Source organism: Lytechinus pictus, chromosome 12 (assembly GCF_037042905.1).
Source record: "Lytechinus pictus isolate F3 Inbred chromosome 12, Lp3.0, whole genome shotgun sequence".
Classification (NCBI taxonomy): Eukaryota; Metazoa; Echinodermata; class Echinoidea; order Temnopleuroida; family Toxopneustidae; genus Lytechinus; species Lytechinus pictus.
This window is the reverse complement of record NC_087256.1, coordinates 17254749-17276099: the sequence shown is the minus strand read 5'-3', so window position 1 is coordinate 17276099 and position 21351 is coordinate 17254749. Positions and strand designations below refer to the sequence as shown.

The 21351-nt window shown below is 37.5% G+C and overlaps 1 protein-coding gene across 1 annotated transcript in view; it reads right to left on the bottom strand.

The window, feature by feature from the left end:
- Positions 1-539, bottom strand: part of LOC129272485 (LIM domain-binding protein 2-like) — a 51132-nt gene extending 50593 nt beyond the window's left edge. The window contains exon 1 of the mRNA XM_064107886.1: positions 502-539. Coding sequence (XP_063963956.1) covers positions 502-539 — 38 coding nt within the window. The remainder of the gene's footprint in view (positions 1-501) is intronic.
- Between the last annotated feature and the right edge of the window lie 20812 nt (positions 540-21351).

Genomic DNA, 21351 nt, shown 5'->3' with positions numbered 1-21351 from the left:
GAGGGGAAATCAGTATGAAAGATAGATTACTACATCGGTAGGTGGGAGACCATGCTTTATCTTTGATGAGCAAATAATGCTATATGATCGACTGGCAGAAGAAAGACAATCAGTATGTAATCAAGAACTCATTCATCATTCATGATCGCTGTCATAAATTATGATGAGTGTAACCACACGCAAAGCTGTACATCCTGATATCCTCATTACAACTCACCAATGAATTAAAAAAGTGACATCTGCATGCATTATAAACTCCCCAAAATTGCACCTAAGTGAAAATTTTGAACAGTCAGTCTTATAGCTATAAGAACTATGATGCTTGATTTCCACAGATTGACTTAAGGACAAATGAACAGTTGAAACAGGTAAATTATTTTGTTGTGGATTACTATTAAAGAGTGATTATAGATTTGTGATCCCACATGCCATCAATTCTGTGACTTCAGCATCTCTCTTCCTTCTTCTCCACTGCTATTCCTCTGCTCTTCCTCCTCCTACTCACCAAACTCCTCGCCCACATCCTCCTCTTCCTGCATCCTGCTCCTTCCTCCTCCCCCAAACCTCTACAATCTCCTCCTACCCCCTTCCACTTCTTACACTAACCCTTCCCTTGTTTCCCCTCCATCTCCTCCTCTTCCTCCTTCTCATCGCAACCTCCTCCTTCCATCATTCTCTTCATATCCTTCTGTATCCTTTCACATTGTTTCACTCCACATCCTCCTTCTCCTGCTGCTTCCTGCCCCTTCCCACACACCTCCTGGTGGGTGTTTCATAAAGCTGTTCGTAAGCGACTTTAAGAACGACTGGTGATCCTTTCTCATGGTAAATGGTGTATTCATTGGCAATGGTTTAGCATGCAAGAAAGGGTCACCAATCATTCTTAAAGTCGCTCTTAACTTACGAACAGCTTTATGAAACGGCCCCCAGCTCTCATCCTCTTCCTACAGTAATCTTGTTGCCCTCAAGATCCTCCTCCTTCTCCCCACCACCACCTACTCCTCCTCCCCTCATCCTCTTCCTACTCCTCCCATTCACCCCTCCTACTTCCTGCCCCTTTTTACCACCACGTCCTCTTTGAGGCCGTTCTCATTATGCTTTCTAAAACTAGTTTACTGGAAACCGATTCAGGAAACCACTTTGGAAGATCGCTTTGCTAGCGTTCCCACTTGATCACACGAAAGTGGTTTTCAAAATCACTTCACGTAAAGCGCTCTTGTTGCTATGGGAACGCTCTCAGTGGGATGACACGTTTCGCGCGAAATTCGAAACCGCAGCATGGGCATTCTACACCTGTCGTGTGGAGTAGCGCGCTCAAAATGTGCGAAGATCGCTTCCCGAAGAACGGTTGTGTCCTCACTTACGCTAAAACCAGTTTAACGAGGCAAAGCGATCTTGAAAACTACATCGCGAGGTGGTTTTCCAAACTGGTTTGGAAGATCGCTTCCAAGACCGCTTCGACCGTTCTCACTACGCGTTAAACTAGTTTCCACTAAACTAGTTTTAGGAACGTAGTGAGAACAGCCTCTTACTCTCTTACTCTCGTCCTCTTCTCTTCCTACTCTTCCAATGCCCCTGTTCTATCAATCCACCCCTTCCTCATGCTTGCTCCTTCTCCTAGCCAGTATCCTCCTCCTTCCCTAATCCCTTCCCTACTCTTTTCCCTCCTATTTTATTCCCCACCTGCCTCTTCCTTTTTTCTGCTCCTTTTCCCCCACCAAAACATGACCCCTTTCCCCCTTCTCCCCTTCTTATAAACACCAACATTCTATGTTGCCAATAAATAAAAGCAACAATTATCAGATAACCTTTTATCACATTCAAAATTAATTACTTCTTTCTAAATTTCTTCTCAAACCCACTTTTAACTGGAAATATTAACAAAACAGAAAGGAAACTGAGTACTCTCACAGTTTATCTCTTTACAAAATGCCAATATCTGGCTGTGCTCTTATCCAAATAATGTTAAATAATTCAATTTCTTGTGAGCATGAGAAAAAAATATGTTGATAAAATATTTGATATTGTTTCCATTAATCTTCGAAAAAAGGTCTCATTGCCATGGTATTTTTAACCTACTGGCCGAAATCAGAAATAAAAAGTAAATCGTTCAATTAGTTTCCATTTTCTTGAAACCATTGTAAAGTACACTGACTTAGGTAGGTCCTAGACGAGTCAAATTAAAATTTGTTAAATTCACATCACAGATTTGGACAAAGAAAACTAGACATGTCAAAACACCTATTGGAAAATTTCCTCCCATCCCAGTACAGGAATGCCAAGCATATACAGAACTAGCACAAAGATAGATATACATGTATATATATACACTGTATCTCTTTCTCTATCCGTAATATGTCTGCATAAATTTATGCGTAGGAGATGCGATGACCCCTACCTCGCTCTCGCACCGAATACAAGCTCTAGCCCTACGCTGGCTCTGCCATCAAGCTAAGCTGGACGTTACCCCCGCCCGTCCAACTTAAAGGGGCATGTACATCAGTAAAACAAAGTCACCCAAAATACAACAACATGACAGTGTGCCTGCGATGCATTTCTAAATTATGTTAATTGTATCTTTCTCTGAAGGCTTGCGCTCAGTCACTATGGTGAAAAAACAACTTCCCAAGCATTTTTAGTATTTTTACAATTTGCCTTACAAACTACCTCACTTTTATGATGAAAGTTCATCATACCAACCTCAGGTAATCAAGATTTTCATCCATATATGAAGAAAACTAAAGACATCTTTGTAGGCCCACACTTGTTTTTCAAAAACGAGATGACGGCTAAAATTCACAGCCTCAGATTTTTTAGGATTATCATTTTATTCATTTATTTTTATTCTTTATTTTATTTTTATTTTTTTACTTTTTGGGGTGGATCACCTCATATTCCATTGATTCTACATGTATGCACGAAAATGTAGCTAGAGTCTTTTTGCAGACATTTGTCATGCTCTACTTGACCATATTGAACGGTATTGAAAAATAATAGCTCCTCTATTAATTTATTTCATTTCAGTGTGTTTTATCAGTGGATGAATTATACAATTTGTAGTTTGTATCTATATTTTCCATTGAGATAACTTAATTTTCATCTTATCATTAACATGTAAGTAAAAATAATTTTGTTTGTTTATATTATTGAGCATTGCCTAGATAATGATTCATTATTATCTTATTTACAAGTATATATTAATGTTTATTGTTATAATCATGATTTTTGGTTTTATCACATCATAAATAAAAACAGCTTTCACTGAACCTTTGTACCTGAATAAATATATTTTCATAAATAAATCAATATATTACTTCTCAGTATACTACAAGAAAGTCTTTACTTCATTAAAATTACATTAAGAACTTTTTTTTAAGTAGAGACAGTGTTTTCTTGTATCCATGCTTCATATCCAGTGAAGCACTGCAAAACAAGATAGCAACTATGTAAAGCCTATGACTTCATTTCTTTCCTTGAAAGAATTCACAGGACTTCTCCTACTTTTATCCGAGACGGTTACAAAAAAAGTTGTCCTCATGTGAAGCTGAACTGCAGAGCTTCATTACATTGAATCTGGAAGTTTGCAACCAAGCTCTGCATTTCTACATCTAATTGAACCCTCGGCTGCCTAACAGACTACAGGCCTTTGTATGTCAAGAAACTACACAATAACCATGGCGATTGTTGCTAGGGCAACCTGGTCGTTTGCATGATAGGGTTGTTAGCAGGGCCAGGGCTGCCGTGGTTCAAATTTGCCAGCGACTGGCTCAGCAAAATAAGGCAAATTGAAGCAAGAGAGGAACAAATTGTGACTGTAGACTTTCAAATGAAAAAAAAGGGATAATGCTATCAGGATAGTATTAGCCTGGGGCACAAAACAAGGAAGGAAACATACATAGTACAACATGCATACAACACTATTAAGGGAGACAGTAAATAAAAGGTGAAAGCAATGGACTGAAAAAAAAGTTTCAAAAATGATTTAAAAACCATGATAAATACACTTTTTATGCTGGGTATATTCCTAAAAAATAAAGAAAGTTTTGCCAAGAGAAGTAAACTGACACAATGAACAGATCTACAATCCATTTTAATGTGTACAAATAGCCCCCCGGGGGGGACAATCAAATTGTATTTTGATGGGGGTGTGCCTCACGAAACCCTGAAATGGGGGTCTAAGGAACTGACCACAAGGGTAAAATATGGAGTCTTGGGAACTATATACCGGGCCTGGGCCGTGTGAAAAACAGGGTCTACAGAACAGGATTGCGTGGTGTGCAGTAGGTACGGTGCACGCTAGCGCTGTGCATGTATATGTGGGCGCTAGCCCTGCAATTTTGCAGGGCCAAATAATCCTGTACTCAAGGTTAGCCCACTTTTCAAACATGTTGTGAGAGATTAAGTGGGCTAAGCTTATACCCAGACTTTAGTTGGGGCTAACTTACCATTTAGCCCCAACCTTTTATAGTATGGGGTTACAGAAAATTTTGCTTATAAGAAAAGGGTAACATTGTAATGTACATTATCAAGATATCCATGATTCAAGTGACCTATTAGGATTCCATTTGATCATATCTTGGGCCACTGGCGGATCCAGGGGGGGGGGCAGCCGGCCCGTGCCCCCCCCCCCTTTTAATAGGCACAATTAAAATTTGTAATGTAAAAATTCTGTTCAAACAGAAGTGTGCCCCCCTCTCCCTTTTGAAAGTGAAGACCTTTTTTTTTTCTTTTTACATTTTTTCGTTGAATAAATACCCTTGATTTTTGGTTAAAACCCTTTTTGTTGCTTGTCAAAGTTTTTAGAGGACAAAATCCCCTTAATTTTGGGTTAAGACACTTTATCTTTTTTTTTTGCTTGTCAAATTTTCCTAAGGAAAATGTGCCCACCCTTTTGAAAAATCCTGGAGCCGCCCCTGCCTTGGGCCAATATGAACCAATTTATGTTAGGCTGTATGGAAGTTTTTTATCACGCTGTACTGAAATATGTTCACGAGAATGCAGAAATGCACACAAAAAATATGGCAATATCACACTTTGGCACTCTATAAAAGTTGAATCTGACACAATCAAAACATTTCTAGTTTAGAATTCGTTAAAAAATAACCCTTTAGCCAATGAAATTTTACTCAGTGTTTTGATAGTGCAGACTTTTGACTTGGGTACTTGCACACACTCCTTTTAAGCAAGTAGCCTAAATCACCTTAATGACGTAAAATCCACATTAGATCGTGAACATACAAATCTTTATAAGAATTATGGCCATAACTTATAAGCGAGTCACTACGAATTTTAGTATTGTTTCATGTGCTGGAACTATTGTTTGACTCATCTCTTTTGCACAACATTGTGTCTGGACAAGTAAAGACTACTCACTGATTAAAAGGGGAACATCAGACTTTGGGAATGGTATAAATAGGATACCATATTAAAGCCATTACAGTGTGTACATACTGTAAATACTGTAATATGCTGTGCAGATATATTTCTGATTTTTACCTCCATCACATACATGCATCCTGTCTGCATTCCACATCAATTTAAAGGGCCATATTACATAGTATCATAAGGGGGTCTAAACATCAGTAGCCCTATTAAAATTTTTACTTCACAGCTAAAAAATTAAAAATTAGGTCAAGGCCCCTTTTTTGTCATATTGAGGTAATAATATCCAAGTCCTTTGGACAGGGACGTCATATCACTCACAATGTCATATGCACTACAAAAGAACTTATCATTTGCCCATCAGGCAAATGTCAACATTAATATACATGTTATAAAAGGCATGAAAGAACCCAAGGCCAACAGGGCAACCATAACCTGTCTTTTTTTAAACTATTTTTGTTTATTAGGATATTGATTTTCTTGATTTTTTTGAATGTCACACATGTATATTTTGGAGGTGGGGTGAGGGAGGGGTTGGATTTAAATTTCAGCAAATTCTATCAGTCATACTAACTAGATCTGACTGTCTGGTATATGAGACTAACTTTTTTTTTTTTACTGTAGGGTCTAAACAAAGGACCTTGGCTTGTGCCTAGGCTGTAGGGCCACGCACCAGCGAATCAATATACTACCGCTTTAATGATGAACAAGAGAGAACGTGGTATAGAAGTTCTATGGAGTGTGTGTATTTACATACATACACACAGAATGCACTGTGGTGCCGCGGCTTCCAAATGAGCAAATGAGTGAGTGTGTATAAAGTAAGTGTGAGCGTGGTGTTTCGGTAGATTCACATGGCATATAATACTGGATGTTAGGAGCCTACTCCTGCCTGACTGGGTGTATGTGTTTACAAACACACACAACACCAGTTGAAGATCCAAAATTTATGTCAAGCTAGCTTCCAACTCTCCCGGCAGTACTACTTTATGCAAATTTGATCCTCATCACGCATACATCCCGCTCCAAGTTTCTCACCGGGATGTCCTAGTGTAATTAAACATCAATCCATTAGCACGGATTTGCATAAATACATTCATTGTGCAAAAAGAGAATTATGAAGAAATACCCAGATCATCTAAATTTTCTATTCAGTCCTGCTGGTATGCAACAACTTTATTTTTATGCTTTTACGCTCAACATCAAGTACATTCACAGATAACAATGATTTCCTTCTTTTGTTTGAATCATATATGTATCATTGCAAATAAGAGGTGCACAAACAATAATAATAATACGATTTATATAGCGTTCTTTTCCATTTTGATTAAATGCTCAAGGCGCTTAGAAGAGAGCAAAACATTAAAGTATTAAAGAGAACTAAGAGAAGTACAAGAAAGGGTAAATTACAAATGAGGATAAGTGTCTGTCTTCAAACCTAGTACCTGCTAGTGAGCAAATCCAACTTTAGGTTGCCCTTAATAAAGGATGTTGCAGAGTTTGAGTTCTGTTGTTTATTTTCTTTTCAACCCATTATGAAATTCACCAAATGAAGAAAAAAAATCAATATCTGCAAACTAGGACAAAATATATTGTGATGTACTGTATGTCATTTTTTCTGTAAAGCAAAGAGAAAAAACATCTACATGTACCTTGGAGAGGAAAAAATTGTATGGGGGGTATTCCCTCTTTTGCAACTTTACTGAGGCTCTGGGACCCCATGTGTGTGTGGGTTAATTTTCTGGTATAGGCCTAAAAAAAAATTGGGGGGGGGGTACAGTATATTCACAATTCTTTTTGACCTGTTACTTGTCTGGACAGCAGTGATTATTAGAATCCTATAGGAAACTTTTTTAAATAAAAAATACTACATGCAACTTTTATGTAGTGAAAATAATCTTGCTTGAAACTACTGCAACAGTGCTGTATGTATGTAATAGCAATATATGGATAGGGCCAACTTACATCATGTAGTGATGTACTGAAAAATTAAAGTTGTATCATGTTTAAACAGAATTGTATCAAATGCAAAAAAAAAATATATACATGTATACCTATATATAAATGCACCTGTATATGAGGACTGAGGATGGTGACAAACACAAAAACATGACATGTAAACTTAGTAGTAATTGACCAACATATAGGCCGATGGAGACAAATGTACTGTACGTATCCTACATTTGTACAATGTACAGTAATGCAATTCAAACACCATTTTTACTTGCATCAGTAGTCTCGACTCAAGGCTAGGGTTCATGTAGGTCACTTCTGATGGAGAAACTGTAGTGCCATGCAGGGAGGGGAAGAGATAGAGGTGGGGGTGGAGGGTGGGGGATGAATGTCACAAAGCAGTTCTAAACCTGTGGATTCTTTCTGTCTACAGTATGCATCCACTGTTCATTTGATATCGCCGGGATCTCCGTTTTGTACAAAAAGGCAGAAAATGCATGAACATTATATTCTGCATTTGCAGGCTGTACATGGTACATGTGTACTTACATTCAACGAGTACATGCGGGCAAAAAAAGATGAATATTTTTGTTTATTTTCATAAAATATGGTTAAAAGGTTTGAGGAAGTAACTATGAAAATTATCTTCACTTTGATCCATTCATTTGTGTTATTTATCCCCAATACCATTCGTATAGGAGTATTAAACAGATTAATTCATATTTTCCTGTATAAAGGTAATCTCATTGACTGTACATATATCTCTATTATTATTTATTTACTATTTTCCTTTATTCTATTATTCGTGGAGCGTTGTGGCCCAGTGGATTAGTCTTTGGACTTTGAAACAGAGGGTCGTGAGTTCGAATCCCAGCCATGGCGTAATTTCCTTCGGCAAGAAATTTATCCACATTGTGCTGCACTTGACCCAGGTGAGGTGAATGGGTACCCGGTAGGATTTATTCCTTGAATGCTTTTTTTAATAGCGCCTATATGGCCGCTCAGCTACAGCCGGGGTAATAGTAATATACCAAGTATATTTCAGCGCCTTGAGCACATAATCAATTATTGTGGATTTGGCGCTTTAGAAATACTCTATATTATTATTATTATTATTCATCTAGGTTTAATAACTGAATGAATTTCATTTTGTCTTCAGCATCTTCAGTGTCAGATTTCTTTATTAGTATCAAGTTATATCACAGTAATACTGATAGAGGCACTATGAGGAAGAGAAGAAGAAGAAGGAGAAGGAAAGATGATGATGAGGAGGAGAAGTAACACCATGAATTTAATACATGTATATCACATGCCCTTTTAAAATCATAAATATACATCACTACTGGGGGCCGTTTCATAAAGCTGTTTGTAAGTTAAGAGCGACTTTAAAGGAGAAAGAAACATTTGGAGCAAGTTAGCTTTTGTGAAAGCAGAAAAATCAAAGAATAAGATCAACAAAAGTTTGACTAAAATAGGACTAGCAATAGAAGAGTTATGAGCATTTGAATGTCGAGATCACTAATGCTATGGAGATCCTCCCATTGGCAATGCGACCAAGATCTATGATGTCACAGATGAACAACTCTCCCCTTTTGGACACTGAAAATATACCCCAAAACATCTCTTTTTGCTCATTCTAATCATATGACAAACGATTCATCAATGATATAATGTTGTGAAACCTCTGTACTTGTCCTCTCATAAATAGAACACCTCATCTTGTGATAGACTCTATAAAAGTGAGAATATAAGTGAAATAAGTACTAAAGTAATGAGGGAGTTGTACGTGTGTGACATCACAGATCTTGGTCGCATTGCCAATGGGAGGAACTACATGGCATTAGTGATCTCAATATTCAAATGCTCATAACTTTCTTATTATTCATTCAATCTTCCTCAAACTTTCAACAATATGTTTCTTTGATTTTTCTCTTTAATATGGATTCAGCTGGTTTCAAGGGTTTCATTCTCCTTTAAGAACAACTGGTGATCCTTTCTTACGCGCTAAACCATCGCAAATGAACATTTTGGTGTATACCATTTACCAAAAGAAAGGATCGCCAGTCGTCTTAAAGCTAAATGACAGTACTTGCAGTAAAATACTGATTTCGTACGAAAGTCTGTAAAACAAAGGTTAAGTATTACTATATCATCGTGGATCTAGATCTGGTACAGTTACATAAACTGAACTTTGTGAAATCATAATATCTAAGCAAAAAACGAACACACTGAAGATCGCCAACACAGATAGGCACACGTGGGACAGTGTATTATTATTGCTGGAATTAAGAGTACTTTTAAAGTTGAATTAAGAAGACGATTCCAAATATTGAGATATTTACATTAATAGCAACCTTACAACCCCCCAAACACTAATAGGTGATTCGACCCCCCATTTTCTTTTTTCAAAATAGTGAATTTGAACGATTTATCCCTACCCATTTTCCCTGAGTTCGCTCCTGCAATGCCTACCGAGACGGGTGTTCTTTGAGTGTGACGTCACCGGGGGGTAAAGCAGTGCCGTTTTGTGTACTATGCACGTACTCCTTCATATGGAATAACTGCAGTTGAAGTTGTATCTGCGAGCCATAGAACTTGCAGAGGAAATTATTAAAATATTTGTGGCCGTACTATTATTCCAAATATGTGAATTCCCTCAGAATGATACCATAGACCCTAAAGGAATAATTTCAAGGTGAATAATATGAAATTTGATCGAGATCTTCTCACCAGTCGATAACGTAGCAGACGTGTTATTATGACATATTTATCCGCGTGTGACGCGGCTCTTGCAAAAAAACACAGTTGGTTGCGGAATTGCTTTGTGCCGACCGGCCGCCCGCTCCGGCGCAGCTAGCTGTCGAGCGACCGTACCGTTCTTGTTGTCTTCAACCATAGAGATGTATACTAATTACTATATATATCTTTCTGTCTTCAACTCACTTGCGAATTGCGTTTGTATGTGTGACGGTGACCCCTAGCGTAATTAAATATAGAAAACAACTCAGAAGGCCGAGAAAGAATACTATACGTTTGGTTCAAGATTGTTCTGTGGAATGAGCTATGAGTGGAAATGATCCAGAGGATATAAAAGTGGAGTCAAAGACAAAAGAAAAGAAGAAAAAACGCCAGGGGATCGCTGCACGGCCATGAACTAAGTCGACATACCAGACCATAACAGTACACTCAATGCCTAGCTGGGTGTTGTGTGTACTAGTATTATGCGTTCAGCGCGCGCTGAGCTCGCCGCCGGAATTACTTTCCAGCTATTCACTTGATTGAACATCGTGATAAAATAAATGAGAAATAATGAAAATATCATTCAATAACTCACTGTTTGCTATCTTACATCATGATTGAAGAGTTCATGGTGGTTATTCATACTGTTTTTTATACAGGGAAAGTAAAGATTTGTACATATCAGTCATATTTGTTTGATTTGAGTTGCTTTGAAAAAAAATTGTAAAATATCTTTCTCTCTCTGCATAGCATTTCTGTATGACATTCAGGCACCTCTTATACTAAATTCCCCCCGGTGACGTCACACTCCGAGTGACTTTTCTGTACACTCGTCTCTCGGGCTCTGACAGGTGGCTAATTTCATAGACTTTCAAAGCAAAATATCGAGAAGGCAGAGGATTTTTGTGACATGCTATCTGTTTGAACAACTTATATATACTATATATTGTATGTAGAACCTATATTTATGGAAACTCACCCCCTTCTTAATTCAACTTTAAGCTCTTATTATAAATCTCCTTTTATCTCATTGACTACATTAAAGTGTACACAGATGCCAATGCAGTGTATCATGATACTGTACATGTACCAATGACAACAATCACAGTATTTTTTTTTCTCTCTCTGCTACAAATTAAGTGCGCTCACGATTCAATTATGACCAGTGGGCTATTAGACAAATGGAAATTTGTCACATGTGTGCTCAGGACCACCATTTTCCTCCTTGTTCTTCCTGACCTGTCATTGGCCATTTCCCCACGCGACCCTGATGCCAAGCCCCGCCCCTTTTCTCATGCTTGACTTCTTATCGTTTGTTGCCACACATTCTGGCCGATTTCCGTCTATCAGGGGTATCCTGTCAGCAGTACTGTGCTTTTAACACAATCATTGCCCATCTCTCACCAAAACTAAACTAACTTATCACGTTCATTCATAAAAAAGAACAAAAGGAGCTGACTGCAACATAAACATGAGAATGGATTCAAAGAGAAATTCCAAATGAATGGGAATGGTTAAAACAATATCATGCAAAATTGTTCTATTTCTTCTTTAAATTCTTCTGAACAATAGATTTCAATGTCTGTGGGGTTTTTTCAACAAAATTTTAACCTAAAATATATCATGGAATATCATGATACAAAATCATCAAATCCTTATCAGACTTAAGACATTAAAAAAATATATATTTGAGGGAAAGATCATTCGCTCTTAATGCATGTTCTGCATTGTGGAAAAGCCTTCCCAAAGACATCTTTAGCATTCTCAGTGATGAATGCTTTTATCAATTCTTCATCACTTTAATTATCATAAGAAACTCTAATTTCAAGTGACATGTCAGAAATGAAAAAAGATATACATATTTTATGGCATTTCACATGGAGGCATTTCATGTGGAGGCATCACTGTCTAGTGGTTCTGATTCTGAAAAACAGACAATTCTGGGTTTAAATCCCAGCCATGGCGTTAATACAGCAAGAAAAAAAATGTATCCACATCATGCTGCACCCAATCCAGGTGAGGAAAATGGGGACCTGGCAAAATAAATTACTTGAATTGATTTTAAGCGGCACTTTAAGCTTAAGCCCATGTAATGCACAGTACTTAGCTATTTCTTGAAAGATGGCACTGTACAAATGAAGACTTATTATCATTATTATTTTTTTCCTGTGAAACAACTGTCCACGATCTCATCGTGACTGACCATTGTGAATAATAGAAATGGCATATTACCATGTACATGTACACGTGCCTATAAATATGGGTGGTCTGTTGCCCTCAAACACACTCAAGAGCCTGCATTTTGCTTGGGGCTTTCAAAAACCCGTGAGCCTTGCTTCCTCTTTCTTCCATCTGCACTGCCATATCACCTGACAACAACGACACATTCAAGGGTCCAACACTACCCGTCTCACGGTATGTTTATCCTTCGTGGGGTGGGTCAGAAAATGCGATGAAAGTCATGATTGGTGTGAAAACTTGCTTGCTTCCATTTAACCCATTGGGAAATAGCTGAATATGCAATATTTCAGTTTAACATGCATTTACCATCTAGAGAGTCTTCAACAGGTTAAATTGATTCAAACTCTGACTTATTTATGATATACAAATAATGAATGTTTATGAGTACAATGGACAGAATACTTCATGAGGGGAAAGATGGAATGATTCATTAACAAGGCATACCCGGTAGCCATGTTGAATGGATCATGCATTTCATCTTTCACGGAATGAAGTATTCTGTTCATTGCACAAATGATAGAACATTCATTATTTGTTTTTATACATGAAACCTAAAAAGAGAATCCTTGTCATTTGACATTTATAAATTTGAATGAAAAAAAGCATTCAGTGTGCACGCGGTCTGTTGATTCTCGCAAACAAGCGCACTGTGTTTTTACGTGTAGCTCCAGTGGTCTCGGCGAGCGTGCAATGGACAAAATCGTATGGATCCAATATTGCATGGATGATGAAGTCAAATGTAAAATGGGAAGAGTGATTGACATCAAACGACAAATCAGACGACAAGGATCTATCCAGGGGCCCGTTGCAGAAAGAGTTGCAATCAATCGCAACTCTAAAAATCATGCGCAACTTGATTTTCAACCAATCAACAGTGCGCATTTGGGACTTGCGATTGATTTTTTGACTTGCGTTTAAACGCAACTCTTTCTGCAACGGACCCCAGGTGTCATATAATTTTACATTTAATAGTGTTTTACCTGATGCTTTACATTCAAATGGACTTACTATTAATGCACTCTTGCCTCGTAGTGGTAGACCAATACTATTTTGAGCCATGTTCGCAGTTCCAAGAACTGCAGTTTCATCTGGGTTGACGAAGACATTGGGCAGTTTGTCTGATTTCAAATTCTGTGTTGGCAAGCATGGATTGGGCTGCAAATTACATGTACACTACAGCTCAACTCTGAAAGTGGGTTTAAATACCGAACATGATTTCAATCATACTGCTGAACAGGCCTACAACATTGAACATGTAGCTTAACATCTAGTGCCACCAGTCCAAGCAATAGTATCTGTTCAGATTTGGTGCTGTGTATGGTGTTGGACCAACACCAACACCATGCAGCTTTAACACTTCACACAAAATCTTCCAAAGCATGCTTTCTATTAGTGTAACTTCTTGGCTGATACAACACAAGCAATTTCTATTAAACTTAAACATAACAATACTCCCATGAACTGCGTTTCTGATCTATGTGGACTCAAATCTCACATTCTGTTTTCAAAAAATAAGTATAAACGCACCCTCGGAACCAGAAACATGACTAACCAATTCCCTTCAACATTTCTCATTTCATTCCTACCGATGACGGGAAGGAAGATATTCGTCACAGCTAATGAATCTGTGTTTCCCTTTAAGACCCTTGTGAGCGCTGTTGCATCAATACTCCCAGAACAGGAGGATGCAAAGATTGCTTGTGATTTGCACTGATTACTGACGCTGCAGTTTTATTTCAATTCTTTAAAGTTGTTTAAGACTGAAGCCTATAGAATAAGAGTACTAGAATTGTAAACACAGCAAATTTCAAAAATGCAAGGGGGCAAAGAGCAATTGTACCTGAAACAAAACAATCCCCGTATATCCTTAGTTCAATACAAATGATATAAATTAAACAAATGGAAGAAATATAAAGTCCTTCAGACACAACTTGAAAGAGGAGATTTTCAGAAGCTTTACAAAATTACCATGATACATGTAGGTACATGTACATGTAATTTGTCTATAAATTATGATAAATCATCAATAATTCTCGGTTTCGTTTTCTCTGGGACTTGATAAAAGAAAAATGTAGCATTTACAGACAAACACTGATGTTGCCAATTTAAAAATAAGGTCAATCAATTTTCTTTTCTTTCTCTAGTATTATGATGATCCTAATCTCATACAAAAAATAATTTTCATGCAGTATATATGAGTCATACACATGTGTACACCTATGGTGTACACCCTCCCCCCCCCCCCCCTTGGGAAAACTCAATTACACACAGGGGCTATGAAATTCAGAAAATTCCCCTATGTACATGGGAAATTTGATCAAAGTGATGGCTAAAACACTAGCAGGCGGCTAACCTAAGAGATGGAGATTGAAACCGGCCTTTCCTTCACCGCACAATGACCCTAGCATGAACTGAACGTAATGAAGACGTTGGCTCATTACTCCTCTCGCTCGCTCTCTCTCTCCGCAATCTCAGTTCTTTCTTTTTTTTCCCTTTAGCAACCTGTTCAGCTACGGTGCTTACTTGTGAGAAGTGACATCACAAGAGATGGAAAATTCTTCTTTTACACATGTAGGTACATTGTAGAGAAGATGGTACACTGTATATTGGGACATATGTCTAAAAAACAAGAAATCATCAATACCGGTACTGAAAGTTGTCATCATTGAATTCAACGCAAAGGCAAAACCAAAGTATGGCTGAATTATTCAGATTACAATTTATCAGTATGAAAATTCCTCAAACTCGATGGCAAAATAGTAAAGTAATTCTGAAGTTGTGCATTAACAAGTAAAACAAAAAATTGGCATGAAAAAGAGAAGGAAAGCTGTCCCCCGTATTGAGGTGTCTATTTTTTCCACAATATCGTCTGTATAATAGTAATTTCTCCCTCAAATAAAAAGAAGTTATACATAAAGAATCAAACAATTTGAATTGTTGGAGCAGGAAGTAGAATGTTAGTTTATCACAAAGCAACTACTTGGCATACAGCCTCATCCCTTAAATAGTGCAAACTTCCAACCATGGTAACTTACATGTATTTTTCAACATTCTAAAGAATGCAATTTTTCTATTTTGTATATCATTTAGATTTTTTTATATTTATCAACTTGATTTGTACAGTACAGTAGGAAATGAAGCAATTTGCTACAATTGTATGCAAACAGCCTACAATCATAGACTGAGACTTGTGTATGGAAGGTCAAAGAATAAGTTGAGTTTGTGCTAGTCTCGACTCCAAACCCACTTGCTGATCAAAATTTCAAACATGGTCTGTGCCTGTGCATATTAGGGGGGGGGGAGAACCCCTTGCGAGTTGGTCGTACGTCAAGATGGAGGATAAATACTTACGGCACGTAACCATGATCGCGTCCGTCCATCGGTACCGGCATTCCCGGCGCTGGCATACCAAACGGGAACCTTGGTCTGTCCCCCGGTCCGTCCAGGGCTGGGCTTTGCTCCGGCGGGAACGCTGGCAGGACAAACTCTTCGTTTGGTGTTTTGGATTGCAGCCCAATCTTGGAGCCGTGCGTTGTCGTCGCCAGGTTAAGATGGAATGTTCTCTTGGTTTGGGGAAAAAGGGTGAGGTTGACGAATTATCTGTAGAAAAACACAATTAAAAATTCATTTATAAACAGCTTCAGGTCAAAGAAAAACTGCAATTTATACAATAAAGCATAACCTTAAAATAAGTAAAAGCAATTAATATCTACATGTATGCACTGAATAAATTGTCAATCCAATATTTTTAATTCTTGGAAAAATTTTGAATAAACATAAATACATAATTTCATATCATAAAATACAATTATATCATCAATTTTGCTCACTGAATATTCATGAAGACATGCATAGAACTGTTTCACTGAAATAATGTACAATTTTTAAATGTCATAACTTTGTTATTCCTTGTATGATTTTGATCAAATTTTCATTGTTTTTTTTGGGTCTGATTTATGGTTATCTGTTCATTTCAAACCATATTATTTTTAACCTGGAGTACCCCTTCAAGGTTTGAACTTTGAAATGAAATATTGGGGGAAAAAATAAATATTCAAGTATAGGGATACTATTGGCCATAAATTGGTCACACATATTTCTTTATATAGGGGTCTACAGTGTACCAGTCATTGGCCAGGGGACTGGTTATCAAGAGTAAGAAATATAACCAGAATGACATGGGCCTAATTCATAGAATGATAAAATGTAACACCTTGATCAAATTAATAGCATGAGAGTGAATAATATCAGTACATGAAATACAGTGATATTTAGTGTTTATGTAAATTTTAGAACTACTCTCAGTATAGTATTATAAATTAGCTTTATCACAAACCATGGTTTCCTTTATTTTAACAACATTCCTTTCTTTATACTCTTTTCACTCTTGTATCCCTTTGAAATGAAAATATGCCAAAAGGTAGTTTTGTAAGACAGACTTTAGAAGACAGTATGCCACATGGTTTCAGAAAACTAGCACAAAAATAGAAATTCTGAGAACTATATTTTGTAGAGCGGTATCTCGAACATAGTAATGAATGAGTTCCATCCTCTTGGATATACGTCACTTGTTGTTTACTTGTTTTGTTTTTTGTTTTGTTTATTAAACAGAATCAATTAAAATCATCGCCGATTCTGATATAAATTCACCAACTGTACTTTCAGCACCCTGGGATCGTTGCTAAAACAATGGCTCAACACCAGAGACTATACCCAAGTCTGAAGTGCTTTTCCCTCAGACCTTTATTACGATGATCACCCAACCAGTGCACTTTGAATTGATTTGGGAGAGGGAAATTTGCTTCAGGAGCTTTCTCTTTTCTCTATCCCATGTTACCCCAGTTCACACCAGATGAAATATACGCTGAAATTCGCAATGAAACGTCATACATGTTAACAAAACAAAGTAGATAAAGAGTGGGAAGAGATTGTGGAAGAGAAAGGTAGAGAGGAAAAACTTATCACTTTCTAGAGAAACATGAACAGTCCAACTACTTGGAAGTGTTTTGATGTAGCAGTTCTTGCCTATTATGATCAGAGGATTACATGTGTTCACATCCCAACTTTGGCTTTATAGGAATTTACCAGAATACATGTAGCAAGATAAATTTGAAACTTGGGCTGATGAAGACAGGGCCTTTCCAGATATTTCAAACCCCGAATTGCGACAATGGCCTGTTGCAGATGTACCATCATCAGTGGGGTCTTTTGGGGGTAATCTACATGTACATGTAACATCGATCAGTTCACACTCGGGATATAAGCCATAGAGCTACTTGGATTTGTAACTTAATAAAATTTTTACAAATCAACATCCTCATTAACAATGCATAACTCTCCATCATCTGTTTCACTTAACCCACACATAAATTTTAATAAAAAATTGTGCTACATGTAAGTCATTCAGACAGAAATGTATTTTATTAGTTAAATCCCTTCTTGTACATACATGTACCTGTACAGGTACATATATCTTTCAATGCAGCCAAACATTTATTCCTTAGTCTGAATTACCGCCGTCTGAATGCAGAGCTATAGGGTATGCATGCAGCCTGCAACAAAGCAGCAATGGTGACATTTCCAGGGGTTGCAGAAATATATTCATGCAGGCCTGTATTATATGAAAAGGACTCTGAATATATCGACATGAGTTGATGACACAAAATGGTGTTTAGGCAACAAAACGTTGTACCATATCTAAAACAAAAAGAGTTGAATATTAATTTAAGGAGGGTTTTAAAAAAAACATGGTTGCCTCAAAGCTACATATTTACAGGTATAAAGCAAGAATGCCTTCACTTTGACTTTTAATAGTGGGTGCATTTAGATAATAAATGATGGAATTTTGCCAGGACAGATGATTTCGTTAAAAAATCCAGAATTAGTGATTTCTCCCACAAAATGTGAAATAATGTACCAGGACTTTAATTCCAGTGAAAATCGGGTGTGTGTTGCATTTTCATAAAAGCATCTCCATAAATTATTTCTTAATACAAATACTCATTTTACACACTAGGTCTATGTCTGAAGGAAAAGCAAAATCATGTTGTTTATTCAATACATAATCAAAATTTGTACAACATGGTTGTACCATATCTTCCAAAGATATGAACTCATTAACATCTAAATGTAATGGTTATATTTTTTTTTTAAATGTGTGAAGTATGACTTCAAATTGCTCTTAAAAACAAAAAAGTATGATTTTGGTAATCAACACAATGGTGAGAATCATGTGGATGCATGCAATCATATTCATCTATAAAAGAGATACCAGTAATTTACAAGTTCAACCAATATCATGTCCATGTAGGCACTTTTTATAAAGCAAGTATTCACTATTATAAAAATCCATGCTTATTTGTTGGTCATACAGCAGGAGAAAGATTATGCATGGACATGTGGATATCTAATGCAGATGTGAACTGAATCTTGATTATCAAGACACAATTTAGAATTTATGCCGCACTTCCAGGCATGCATTTTCGACAAATGTGAACGGGTTCACACATTCATTATATTGTTCAAGACTCTGGGGACCTAATGCCTATCAAATCTGCAATGTAGTTGATTACATATGTAATGTAGCTTTAACTTTGCACAAATAGGGATTTATGTGGCTCTTGTTTCACTTTCCAGGGCTCTTCTGAGCAATTCAGGGGCAAAATCACCCAAACCTCTGTGTAATTTTTCCCCCTGATGTACATGTACATGTACTTTATGTAAATTCTGTCTTCCTGATTTGTCCATTATCTTTCAATTCATGTGACCACATTCAGCGCTATGTAGTGTAGTTTTTGTTCCATATTGAACATATCCTTTTTTAGCCTTGAGTCATCAATCTAAACAATGCGAGTGACCCCTTGGTCATCTACGTAAACCACTGATGCATTACACTGTACAGCGTGCATCCACCTCCCCACATTCAATTCAACACTCTAATATCATCACCGCTTCTCCACCATCACCACCACACTTGCGCATCATGGAAGTATGAGAAATGGGTTGAACACAGATTCTCATGCTTACATGTACATGGACCTACTACATGTAGGTTCATGCATGTACAGACAAGACAATAGATGATGATAAAATGGTTGGAAAAAGTATTACAATTGTATAATGTCTCCCTTTTGAGCAATTTTTACAAGGCTCATTCCCTATCATAATTATGAATTTTTATAGCTTCGAGAGAGAAAAAGTCCTACTAATCATCCAATTTTGGGTGGGCGTGCCTAAATTTTAGGGGCCCATGTAGATGACGCATCCTAATGTATGTGGCTGGGCAGTGGGCACGGCTTGATTGTCAAGCCCTGTATGGATATCTATCACTCAAATTTTGTCTGTTAAAATTTTCAAATAAACAGTATGCTTTTGAATATTACATGAACAACATGTTTTTCTTTCTCCTACCCCCCAACATGGATCAATAAGTAATGTGCATCAAGTCTGTCTGCCGTTCAAGCTACACTGTCGATCAGCAGAGTCAGCATGGGCCTATGAAAAATGTGCAGAGACGATTGTACATTGTAGCTACAGTATGTAGGCACTGTGCACTGATCTTGTATTGGAAACTTGGGTTGATGTGGATTTACAGTACATGTGCTGTACATTTTCATATTATTACCATGTTGAACATCAAATGTAAAGACTGATCACAGAATCACTAGGAGAATAAAAATGGCATTCACCAACAGGTTTCCTCAGGTAAACTGGGGATATATTCTCTTCCTACCCCTGGTCATTCCAAATGTTTTAAAACACATTGGGTGATTTCAAAGTACGGAGTTCGGTGTTGGTGTTGGTGTTGTGAGCGTAAAAAGGCCGCTGAACCGAGCTCCAACACCGAGCTGGGTTCTGAGGAACGATACCGATTGCGTAATCGATAGCACATGACGTCACGCCTCTGCGCTGCGCTGCTAAATCATCTCAACTTCATGCGACTTCTCAACTTCAAGTCTCGACAACGAAAATGAAATCGGAGAGAAATGCATTAAATTCTCATTGTACAGAATACCAATGCTTTAATTAATTCAAGAATTCGAAATAGTGAACATTATTCTTCATCAAAATATAGTAAGCTCAAATGAATTGTACTCATCTTAACTGTAAGAACTAATTTTATGGGGATGTTTCATCGTGTTTGCCGCCTGTTCACGAGCTTGAGATTGCCAACACCGACACCGGACTTGAAATCATGATTTTCCCAATCCCTGGGGGTTGGTGTTGATGAATGGGGAAATTGCACATACATGTAGATCGTCAACACCAGCCGCAGTGCTGGGTTCAGCAGACGACATTCAACACCAGCCTTCAACACGAACTGCCGGAAATACGTCATATTTTGCGAGGTCAATACCAACACCAGCCTGATTTGAAGTACAGTGTTGTGGCTGGTGTTGGTGCTGTCACAACACCAACACCAGATTTCAACACCGTACTTGAAATCACCCACTGAGCAACCAGACCTTTTGTGTAAATTTACATTTAACGGAGAATGAAACCCTTGAAACCAGCTGAATCCATATCAAAGAGAAAAATCAAAGAAACATATTGTTGAAAGTTTGAGGAAGATTGAATGAATAGTAAGAAAGTTATGAGCATTTGAATATTGAGATCACTAATGCCATGTAGATCCTCCCATTGGCAATGCGACCAAGATCTGTGATGTCACACACGTACAACTCCCTCATTACTTTAGTACTTATTTCACTTATATTCTCACTTTTATAGAGTCTATCACAAGGTGAGGTGTTCTCTTTATGAGAGGACAAGTACAGAGGTTTCACAACATTATATCATTAATGAATCGTTTGTCATATGATTGGAATGAGCAAAAAGAGATGTTTTGGGGTATATTTTCAGCATCCAAAAGGGGAGAGTTGTTCATCTGTGACATCATAGATCTTGGTCGCATTGCCAATGGGAGGATCTCCATAGCATTAGTGATCTTGACATTCAAATGCTCATAACTCTTCTATTGCTAGTCCTATTTTACTCAAACTTTTGTTGATCTTATTCTTTGATTTTTCTGCTTTC